Source organism: Populus trichocarpa, chromosome 6 (assembly GCF_000002775.5).
Source record: "Populus trichocarpa isolate Nisqually-1 chromosome 6, P.trichocarpa_v4.1, whole genome shotgun sequence".
Classification (NCBI taxonomy): Eukaryota; Viridiplantae; Streptophyta; class Magnoliopsida; order Malpighiales; family Salicaceae; genus Populus; species Populus trichocarpa.
The window spans coordinates 10,797,563-10,809,267 of NC_037290.2; the positions used below are offsets into that span (position 1 = coordinate 10,797,563).

An 11,705-nucleotide genomic window follows, 5' to 3' on the forward strand; every position below is an offset into this window, starting at 1 on the left:
AATCCACTAATCACTATGTCTTTTTATTATTTTTTTTATTTATCTTCCCTGCCATGGCTAAAAAATTAGGCTTTTCCCGCAAGTGAGGCCGGATGCTCTCTGACCTCCTGTTGGGAAGGGAGGTATATATATATATTTTTTGTTTAAAATTATTTTTAAAAGTTCAGGATGCTAGATGAGGAAGGAAATGGTTTCCGGTGAGTAGAAAAACCAGCCCTGCCCATGCCTAGAAGGCTAGAACCCTATAATTATCATTTCAGCTGCCGAACACCAAGCACAAGTCTGGCTAGTATGAAAACCATCTGTGCAAATTTATAATCCATGGATGGAAACTTACCACCATGTGTGTTTGGTTTAGCTTTTGTCACTACATAAAAGGCAGCTCGCTTACGTTTATATTACAACACACTGAAACATACAAATATGGACCACCATAGCCATTTTCATATATTCTTGTCTTATCTGATCTAAGAACATAACCATGAAAATAGACAAGCCTCCAGCAATTAGACACACAACAGCAGCTTCATGAGCCTAGTCCCAGTCCCTCACTAAGAATCAGCATATCTGAAATGCAATTGCAGCAGTGGACAAATTTAGGAGAAGATCAGAGACAACAAAACTACATGGACAAGGTAACTGGTTAAAGAGAGACAGAATTGAAAGTTGCTTTTTTGCTTACCCAAGCTCCGACAGCTTCAAATGAGCTTCTGAATAATCTGCAAAGAATGCATCCTCATCCTGAAACAATGCCACCACCGTGTCAAAGCTTGATAATTACACTTTAGGACCAGATTATTGTCAAGTTGATAGGATGAAATTTCCATCTAATGCAACTTTTGAAAATTTATAAGCTAATATCTAGAAGAAATGACCAGACACTCACTTCAGCATAGTTTTCAACAAGGGGACGGAAGACTGGATCCTCCAGAAGAGTTTTGTCTGATGGAAGCTGGATAAGACCTTCTTTCTCTCCACTGAGGAGTTCCCTGCTCAACAGAATCAAAATTTGCATCAGTTACTTGATTGCATCCTGTTTTCTGAACGACAGATTTGGTATTAGATTGTGGGGATAACAGCGAGACAATCACATACTGGCAAAATCAAGCATTAAGATCTGAATTCCAGACAGAATTATGTCAAGAAAGAACATCTCTGGAAAGAACATCTCTGGAGCTGAATGTGTCTTACTTGAAATAGGAGTTGTCGAAAACAAGTGGGTTGGGGGTCCAGGGTCCCTCGAATCCAGAACGCTCCTTATGGCACCTCCCCTGTAAATATATGTGCAAACACCAATAGTACACAAACAAAAAAGAATAAGAAGAAAGTTCTTTACGTAATTCCATGTTTGTGAACAGACCAGAGTGTGACCACCGGATAGGGCAACAATATCTGTGTCACTGAGACCCATGTGGCCAAATACATCCCTTAAATGGTCTGAACCTGAAGTGACAGAAAAAGATCATGAAATTCATTTGAAACATAATTACAAAATTATAATGATTTCCTTCAGTTTTCATCTAGGACAAACCTTTGGTTGCATCAGGCAAGCGACCTTCTGGAGGTGGATCAGACTTGTCCTGAACAAATGCAAGGTTGATTAGTACTACCCTAAAAACTGAAGCATGAATTCTGAAAAGGCAGCTGATAACATCAACAAGAGCAAAATGCCACAATGGTCGTTAGAGACAGTTGTCAGAATTTGCATTAATATGGTTTCTTTCTGGCATACCATTCCTATTTCTACAACTCTACGAATATTCATATCATACTGCTCTAAGAACAGAAAAAAAAAAAAACAAAAACAAACTTGAAAATATACTGCATTTTGCAATCATATCCCAACCAATAATAAGCTCTTCTTCGATCTGAACAGCCGTCCACATCCCATCAAAGCCACAAAAGCAATGAAGGAAAAGTGCTGAACTAATTCCAGGTATCAGGAACTACAGTCAATGGCTTTTAAATAGATCGTATCTAATTGTGCCATATGACCTCACAGTTCACTCCAATTATGAGCAAACATCTTTAATCGATCACAGTACAAGGAATCCATAATATTATTGTCCAACCCCTTCTCTCTAACACATTTGGCCTGTCACCACCTAGCATAATGAACCATGTTCAAGCTAACTAATTCATAAAAGGAGTTGAAGGAAACTCAACTGGGCAGAGCTTGCACTATTTAGTACGAGCTAAACTCAACCTAATCTTTAGTGGGAGCAAACAAATACAACTAGCAATCTTTACCATATAAGGACTATAACATGCACATCATCTATTTTCAAGTCCATAATTAGCACTGCACGATGTTTCACAAATAAAAATCATTTCACACTACTCACTTTCCCTCCCAAACATTTAGGCGTTTGGTAAACTCAGAACCAATCAATTTACCTTGATAGCAAGGACTGATATCAGTAAGCCACTAAATTATATCTGTCCATTGAATTCAAACTTGGAAATTCATCCAAAAACAAAAGCGCATGCATTGCAGGTTAGTCCTATAATGCAGCAGTGGGAGCAAAGCTCTTAAATCCAGAGCATTTCCTCCTCCATAGAATTTCCTTTGTGGTGTACCATACAAAGAACAGACTTCATTAGCTGCATCCTGAATGACCTACAAAGTAATCAAACTCTACCAAACTTATTGCATTACTATGAGTTCAAATATATGATCTTCAGATCAAATTGAAAACCATCAGACCACCAAAAGATCCTTGTGCGCATATCTAGAGCTTGATCCTATTAAACTGATCAAGATATATGAACTTTGGACATAGTTTTTTTTTTCTAGATAAAAAGAACATCAATATCAGGCACAAAACAAAGCGGAAAAACACGAATGACAAAGAACAGATGAAGAATAAATTATTAAGCGACGATCTAATCACTTAACTGGTCTCCCAGGGTGAAAAGGAATCTCAGGCCCTCCTGTAACTTCAACAGCAACAACACCAGCTAACTGCACGGAAAATCAAACACACACATACAAAAACCTCAATCATAAATAAATCAAGAAAAAGAAAACATAATTATTAATTTATAAATCAAATAAAGGCACGGCAAACATTACTTGGTAGAAGTCAGCATAAGACAAGATGGGGAATTGTTCTTTGATGGGTTCCAAAAGCCTGATAGCAATATCAAGACCATTGTTAGCTCCATGAGCAAGCTCATCTGGGTGTCTGATCGTACCGAACGGTCCTCCTGTCTTTGTATGGACATCAAACGTACCAGCAGAATGCCATCTACATCAACAAAAACAAAAACACACACACACACACACACATATTTAGAACCCCATACATACTTCAATCACTACCACTCACTCCTCTCAAACTCTCCAAAAAAAAATCAGATAGAAAAACAGAGATATCCGTACGCTAATCTGAGCATGAGAGGAGCGCAATGTTTTTCAGCGATGAGGCCTCTGAGTTTCCTCTTGCATTTCTCCACTGCTTTCTGATACTCTTCACTCACTGTAGGGTAGCTCTTGCCCATGATGAAAATGGTGGCCTCTTTCTCTCTTTCTACCTTACAAACTGGAAACCAGTGCTGAAGTGAACTAACTAGTTATAATAAGTTTTCCATCCAACCTTTCTGGTCGTCGGACTTTTCTGTCAGATAATTGGTCGCGTGGTTGTGCTTTGGCCGGCTATCTTTGAACGGCTCAGATCATGCTGGAATAAATGACAGGCACATGATTTGAAAATAAATTACCAATCAAATATCGCCACGTGTGGAGCAGAATGACGCAAGTGCTCATCTGTCTCCTTTTTTTTAAGACTATTGTGGTTTCGATTGAAAAATATTCCTAGGTCATCTCAGATTCTCAGTGACTTCGGAACCGTGCCTGTTTTTTTTTTTTTAATATATATAAACGAGATGGTATTTTCGCGCACTGCTATAGGCTTATAAAACAAATATACTTGATAGCATTATAATTATGAATCAGTGCTAAATAAGTAATAAAAACTAAAATTATGATAAAGCTAATATTTTATGATGGAAAAAAAAATTGTGTTGGTGATCAAAAACTTAGAGACTGAATAAAATGATTTGTAGCAATCCACAGTATTTTGTGAGGAAAAATACAGTGTTTTCGCCACATGATTTAACTTTTCTATTAATAAAAAACAAAAAAAAATATAAAACTAAAGCAATCCACAGTAACATGCGAGGAAAGCTATAGAACTTTACATACATGTTTTAACTTTATGTTTAACTATATGAGATAAACGATAACAAAGTCAAGTTCAATTAAAAAGAAAATAAATCTCACCAAACTTGTAAACCGGAGCAACTTGGGTTACCATAGTAAATAGATGAATCATTTTAACTTGTAAAAAGGCAAAATGAAAAAAAAAAATTACAAAACTTATTTTTCAATTACATCAATATTAAAAAAAAATAAACAAATTTTTAAAAAAAAAATCATAAAAAAATTTTAAAAAGTGAAGAAAAAGAAGAAAAAGTAATACACTATGAGTAAAAAAAATTACAAAGTGACTCACTTTAAAAAAAGAAAAATTGATAAATATAATTTTAGAAAAAAACAAAAAAAAAAAAGAAAAGGAGGGAAAGTACTGTAGGAAAACAAAAAAAAGAGGAAAATAATACACTGTAAGTGAGAAAAAAAAAGTGAAAAAAAAAGAAGAAAAAGTGTAAAAACAAAAGTGAGAAAAAAAAATAAATACACTGTGAATTATTATTGTAATCCACAGGGCTTTGGGTGTGGGTGAACAATGAATTCCTCACACCCTTTAACTTATTTTAAAAATATATTATTTTTTTATATTTTTTAAAATTAATTAATATTAAATACAATATTTTTTTCATTTATAAAAGAAAAATTATTTTATCAAGTTTTTAAATTTATACTGAAAAACATATTTTAAGAATTTCTCCATGATTTATTTTGCAAGTTTTCTACTGTTTTTTAAATGAAAAACAAAACATGAACAATATTTTATATATATATATATATATATATATATATATATATATATAAGCACATTTTAGCAATGTAAGATATTAAAATTATTATTCTTTATATTTTTATATTTAATTAGCGTCATAAATTTAATTTTTATTATAAATCTAATATAATTTTGTTTGTTAATAATATAATTTTTTCATGATAATTTTAAATAAAATAAAATTAATATTCTATAATTAGATTAACCCAAATACAACAAGTTGTTCTATAATTAGATTATACCAAATACAAAACAAAAAAGAATGGTTTTATTTTTTTATAAAAAATACTTGTAATCTTTATGTTTTTTTAATGAAAAACTTTATCCTCATTCTTAACAAATAAACACATTTTCTAATTTTTTATCAAAAAAATAAAAACTAAAAAAGAAAAAGGAAACTAGAAATAAAAATAGAAAATATTTTTTAATTAGGAAACATTCCCTATTGTTTTTGCTTTGGATGATTATATTGTTTGTTTTCGTAATTGTATTTTCATTGTATTGATTGAATATGAATTATACAATTTATAGGATACAAATCTATATCAAAATAGGAAACTAAATATACAAGGAAATCTGGAAACTAATTACAGGAATTAATTATCCTAATTCAAGGAACAAATATAGAATCTTACACCTGTATAATTCCTGATTAGACGAGATAAAATCTCAACACTTCCCCTCAAGTTGGTGTATAGATGTCACACATGCCCGACTTGTCTAAAAACTTTGAGAACACTCGATTTGAGACTGCTTTGGTGAGAAAGTCAGCCAATTCATCCTCAGATCGAATCTTAGGCAACTCCACAATTTTTCTATCCAATTTCTCCTTAACGAAGAATCTGTCTACCTCGACATGCTTTGTACGATCATGTTGAACCGGGTTATGGGCAATATCACATGCTGCTTTATTATCATAGTAAAGTTGAATTGGTTGCCTAGATTGGTAACCTAAATCCTGTAAGAGAAGCCTTAGCCATTATGCTTCACAAAATCCAAGGGTCATACCTCTAAATTCAGCTTCTACGCTAGAGCGAGCAACAACGTTCTGTTTCTTGCTTCTCTATGTAACGAGATTACCTCCTACAAAGGTAATGTAACCAGAAGTAGATCGCCTATCATCTATAGCTCCAGCCCAGTCAGCATTAGTATATGTATCTATGCTTTGGTAATCTGCATTCTCAGTGAACAAAATCCCCTTTCCTGGAGCAGCCTTTAGAAACCTTAAAATTCGCATAATTGCATTCATATGTTGTTCTCCAGGATTATGCATAAATTGGCTAACAATACTCAATGTGTATGCCAAATTTGGTCGTGCGAGCGCTAAGTACATTAACCTGCCTATAAGTCTTTGATATCTTCATTTATTAGTAGGTATCTGGTTGGACTTAACACATAACTTTAGACCTTCTTCCACTGGTGTTTCAGCTGGCTGACATGCTAACATACCAGTCTCTTGTAATAAATCTAAGGTATATTTTCTTTGAGACAGAAAGATCCCTTTATTAGATCAAGACACTTTTATCCCAAGAAAATATTTCAAATCACCTAAATCTTTCATTTCAAATTCTTTAGACAAATAATTTTGTAGGGCCTTCCTTTCTTCAGGATCATTTCCTGTAACCACCATATCATCCACATATATAATGAATGCAATGATCTTACCCTGTTGTTTCTTCAAGAATAAAGTGTGATTTGAATTGCTCTGATGATAGCCAAAAGCTATCATAGACTTTGTGAACCTTCCAAACCATGCTCTCGAAGATTGTTTCAACCCATACAACGATTTCTTTAATCTGCACACCTTCTGACTCAACTTTGTTGGTATCATGCATCCTAGTAGGAGATCTATGTAAACTTCTTCGGACAATTCTCCATATAGAAAGGTATTCTTTACGTCAAATTGTTGTAATGGCCAATCCAAGTTCGCAGCTAAAGATAACAAGACTTGAACTGTGTTGATTTTAGCTACAGGTGCAAATGTCTCCGTGTAATCGATCCCATAGGTTTGGGTGTAACCTTTTGCCACCAGTCTTGCTTTGAAGCATTCAATTGTGCCATCAATTTTATACTTCATAGTGTAAATCCATCGACATCCAACTGGTTTTTTTCCTGGTGGAGGATCAACGAGTTCTCAGGTTTTATTTTTTTTATAAGGATTTCTTCTCGTTCATAACTGCTTTCCACCTGGGATCAATTAAGGTTTCCTGCACATTGTTAGGGATAGATACAGTAGATAATTGATTTACGAATGACATATTTGATTATAATAACCGATGGTTAGACACATAATGACTTATGAGATATTTAATTTTGCTAGAAAGTTCAGGTTCATATGTGGGTTTAGGAAAACCTCTGGTGTGACGTTATGGTAACTGTTTTAGAAATGGTTCTGAAACTACATCAAGAACATTTGTAGCAGAAGATTGGTTTAGTATTATGCAAGGGTTTAACTCCGACAGAGGAGCAACGTCTTTAGCTTCTAGACTTTCATCGCCACTTGTATCTAAAGACATACCATTTAAATCCAATTCACCCACTTCATGATTGACTGGTCCAGCTTGTAAGTCGTCACCACTTGAATCCAAGGTTATACCACTTCGATCCAAGTTGCCCACATCCAAGTTACCAGATTCAGGGGATTAGTTTTCCTCAGAATTGTGATTATAGTTTAGGACATCATAATCTAGAGTCTGAATTTCCTTATGGTTCTCCCTTTGAAGTTCAGGCTCAGGGGAAAAATACATTGAGTCCTCATGGAAAACAACATCCATTGTGATAAACATTCATCAAGTTGGAGGATGATATCATCTGTATCCCTTTTGATGAGTAGAATATCCGAGAAAAACACATCGTAACACTCGAGGAGTCAACTTGTTGCACTGATGTTTATGGAGGTGCATAAATGCTACATACCCAAAGATACGAGAGGGCAAATTCGGGACTATTGGGGCTACAACTGCATCACTAAGAGCTTGGAATGGTGTCTGAAAGTTAATAATGCTAGAGGGCACCCGATTGATTAAATATACTGAAGAGTTAAGTGCTTCGCCCCAATAGGATAAAGGCATATGAGCTTCTACTAGTGAAGCTCGAACAACCTCCAACAAATGTTGATTTTTTCGCCCTGCAACCCCGTTCTGCTGGGGTGTATTGGAACAAGTAGCTTGATTAATAATTTTGTATGTTTCCAAATACTGTTGAAGTTCACAACTCTGATATTCTCCTACATTGTCACTACAGATAACCTGAATTTATGCACTGTATTGAGTTTCAATTATTTTATGAAACTTCTGAAATAACAAATTCACTTTACCTTTGGATGTCATCAAGTATAACCGGGTTATTCTGGTACAGTCATCAATAAAAGTAACAAACCAACGTGATCCACTCAAAGTAGTAACTTTGGATGGACTCCAGACATCAGAATGTATAACCATAAAAGGGAGTGGACTTTTATTTAAAAATAACTGAAAGAAAGCCCGATGTCTCTTTGCCAGTTCACAAACATCACAATGGAAACTAAAAATATCAAATTTTGTGAATAAATTAGGAAATAATTTCTTCAAATACCCCAAGGAAGCATGCCCTAGACGCCAATGCCATAACCAGATTTCATATTTCTTTTTCTCCCCCTCAGAGCCATCCACTGTTAAGACTTTTCGTAACTCGCTTGAACTCGTTGGCACCAGGTCCAAGTAATACAACTTCCCTTGCCTAATACCATACCCAATCGTCTGCTTTGTTCGAATGTCCTTAAACACACAAAATTTAGGCCAAAAATTACAACACAAGATAAAGTTTTGGTTATTTGAGAAACTGACAACATGTTGTAATCTAACGATGGAACAACTAAAATAGAGTCTAAATTCAAAGTACTAGTGAAAGTCACAGATCCTTCTCCAATAACTGGGGTCGAAGCACCATTGGCAGTAGAAACAAATTTTTATAAGGATGAATTTAGAGTTGAGACCTGTCTAGAATCAAATGTCATATGATCTGTAGCACTAGAATCAATTATCCATGCACTATTGAAACCAGGTGTAGAAATATTTAAAACCTTACCACCATTATTTGCAATTAAGACCAGTGCAGAGGCCTTTTCAGCAACATCATCCTTAATTTTTGTTTATGGAATTGCTACCGTGGAGAGCCTTTTTAAATTCTTCTTCTGTGTATCACGACTATGATCCCACCATTTAGGATACCTCACAAGTTCGAAACACCGACTTTTGGTATGGTTAGTCTGATTGCATTGGGTGTATTTGTAGGTAGACTTGTCGATGCCATTGTTGGTCTTAGGATGGTTCTGCCAGTTTTGATTAGATCGGTGTCTAACCACCATGGCGAAAGCTTCTGGATTTCCAGATTCTCCTTTCAAAGTTGCATGACGAACTGCCTCTTGTCGGACCAAAAAATAACATCCTTCTAAGTCTGGAACTGGTTCCTGCGTAGTATTTCCCCACGAACTTGTTCAAATTCACTATTCAATCCAACAAGAAAGATGTGTACCCTAAGTCGCTCAATGGATTTTCGGTATGCAACTATGTCTTCAGGATCTGTCATGATTACTTTATCACGATGGTCCAATTCTCGGAAAACCTCAGTTAGTTCTCCATAATATTCAAATAGAGATTTGCTACTTTGTTTAGCGGTGAATGCCTTTTGGCTTAAGGCAAAAACTTGCAACTCATCACTTCCATCATAGAAGGCCTTTGATAGAGCACTCTAGATTTCGTGGGCAGTAGGTAAGCGTAGGTAACGCTTCATAATTTTTAGAGTCATGGACATCAACAACCACCTTTTCACTTTCTGATTTTCAACATAACACTTTTTATATCTATTTTTTGTCTCTGCAGGTGGCTTCGTCTTGCCACAAATATAAGAGAGTTTCTCCATTTCAGCAATATGTATCTCCATCAGCTGGGACCAAACATCATAGTTTGATTCAGTGAGAATGATTCTTGCATTAAAAATACCCTCAGATTGAACAATAACAGGAACTGATTCATCCCAGACGATTCAATATTTTTTTCACTCATCTTTATTCATTAGAAGGGAGAAAAGAATAATAACTGGAAGGAATAAAAGAATGATAATAATACTAATAATTACGTAAGGCAGAGGTTCCTATATCAATGGCAGAGGTTTAAGAAATATTTTTTGCAAAGGCAGAGGTTTTTCAAACCACGCTCTGATACCATGTTTGTTTTCAGAATTGTATTTTCATTATATTGATTGAATATGAATGATAAAACTTATAAGATACAAATCTATATCAAAATAGGAAACTAAATATACAAGGAAATCTGGAAAACTAATTACAGGAATCAATTATCCTAATTCAAGGAACAAATATAGAATCTTACACCTACACAATTCCTGATTAGACGAGATAAAATCTCAACATATATCCCATGCAAAAAAATATTATTTTTGTTTTCTATCTTCGGTAAAAGAGGTTATTCTATGAAACTAGTAAGTAGTGTCGTAGTTTTTATAAAATCTATATTTATAATTAATGGTATTATACTAAAACTATATTAATATTACTAAAAAAAACTAAATGAGTTAAGTGTTTCGATATGCTACCACTATTCATCTACACTCAATTGCACTCTTAGTTGCATTATTCATCCACAGTGCAGTCGTTTATTTACATCCCTTTTTGTATTTTTATTTTATTTTGATATTTCAATTTATTTATTTTTGCTATCATTTGACACTTAATTTTAATTTTTTTTTCAATTTGGTTTAAGAGGGTGTGGTTTTATTGTGTAGTTGTTATGCTTGCTCTCGCATATGTATTGTGGTGGGATTTACAATTGCATTACATAACAAGTTATAATTACAAATTACAAATAATAAATTATAAATTACAATCACTTAAAAAAGAAGAACCAAGATTATAATGTGAGCAAATGAAATGATGAATTTAAAATTTTTATTGTGACATGGAAATACGACAATCCTAATGACCAATAGATGTTCACCAAGTGTTCAACTTTTTTTCCTTATTGGGATAGTTCACAAATATTACAATACAACAACATACTTGACATGCATTTCACGACAAGCTATAATTGTTTTTTTTTTTAAATCAAATATTATTTAAAAAATATGTAGTAATTGGATAATTTTATAAATATCATTACAAATAATTATCTAATTAGGAATTTATTTGAAGATATATAAAAAAAGAATGAGGGCCAAGGGAAACAAGTGAGTGTAAAGTGCAACCTCACATGCTTTAGCTTTAGAGCCAAAGGATTTTTTTATATATATAGATAATGAACTAGATAGATGATCCATGTTATACTGTGGGCCTGACAATTTTTTTCCGAACGTGAAAAAAAAAACTCCATACAAAACTTGGGATTTTAAAAAAATCATAGAATTGGTTCACTGAGTTGACTGAGTTTAATAACCTCGGCTAATCTAATAATACTTAAAAAAGTAATGACAGCAAATAAACTGAATTATTAAAAAATTGACATCTAGGATATATATAAAAAATAACAACAGAAAAAGATTCGAGTTAACCTATCAAATTTGTTACTCGAGACATGAGATGGGAATAACTTCAAAGAAAAGAACGTGAAAAAAATAATAAAGACTAATTTGTAACCAACCAAATGTTGGAAAACATAATTTCAAAAAATAGGAGTCAACTAAAGCTAACCTTATAAACTTGTAACTTTGGTTATGAGGCCGGCATCATAT

The 11,705-nt window shown here is 33.8% G+C and overlaps 1 protein-coding gene across 1 annotated transcript; it reads right to left on the reverse strand.

Annotated features, from left to right (window-relative positions):
• Positions 1 to 287: 287 nt before the first annotated feature.
• On the reverse strand, positions 288 to 3,660 carry LOC18100237 (L-ascorbate peroxidase 2, cytosolic). The gene is made up of 9 exons (XM_006381438.3): positions 3,386 to 3,660; positions 3,077 to 3,251; positions 2,900 to 2,965; positions 1,532 to 1,580; positions 1,361 to 1,443; positions 1,192 to 1,271; positions 887 to 989; positions 683 to 741; positions 288 to 567 (listed from the first exon to the last, which is right to left on the reverse strand). Exons 1-9 carry the CDS (start codon positions 3,502 to 3,504, stop codon positions 552 to 554), a joined length of 750 nt encoding a protein of 249 aa, XP_006381500.1. The 5' UTR covers positions 3,505 to 3,660; the 3' UTR covers positions 288 to 551.
• Between the last annotated feature and the right edge of the window lie 8,045 nt (positions 3,661 to 11,705).

What these genes read in the sequence shown, in the direction of transcription:
- LOC18100237 (XM_006381438.3), bottom strand. Translation starts at nt 3,504, where the DNA reads ATGGGCAAGAGCTACCCTACAGTGAGTGAAGAGTATCAGAAAGCAGTG. An exon ending in CTTATGCTGACTTCTACCAA is followed by an intron (nt 2,966 to 3,076) that starts GTAATGTTTGCC and finishes TTTTCCGTGCAG; the next exon opens with TTAGCTGGTGTTGTTGCTGT. An exon ending in TTGTTGAAAACTATGCTGAA is followed by an intron (nt 742 to 886) that starts GTGAGTGTCTGG and finishes GCATTGTTTCAG; the next exon opens with GATGAGGATGCATTCTTTGC.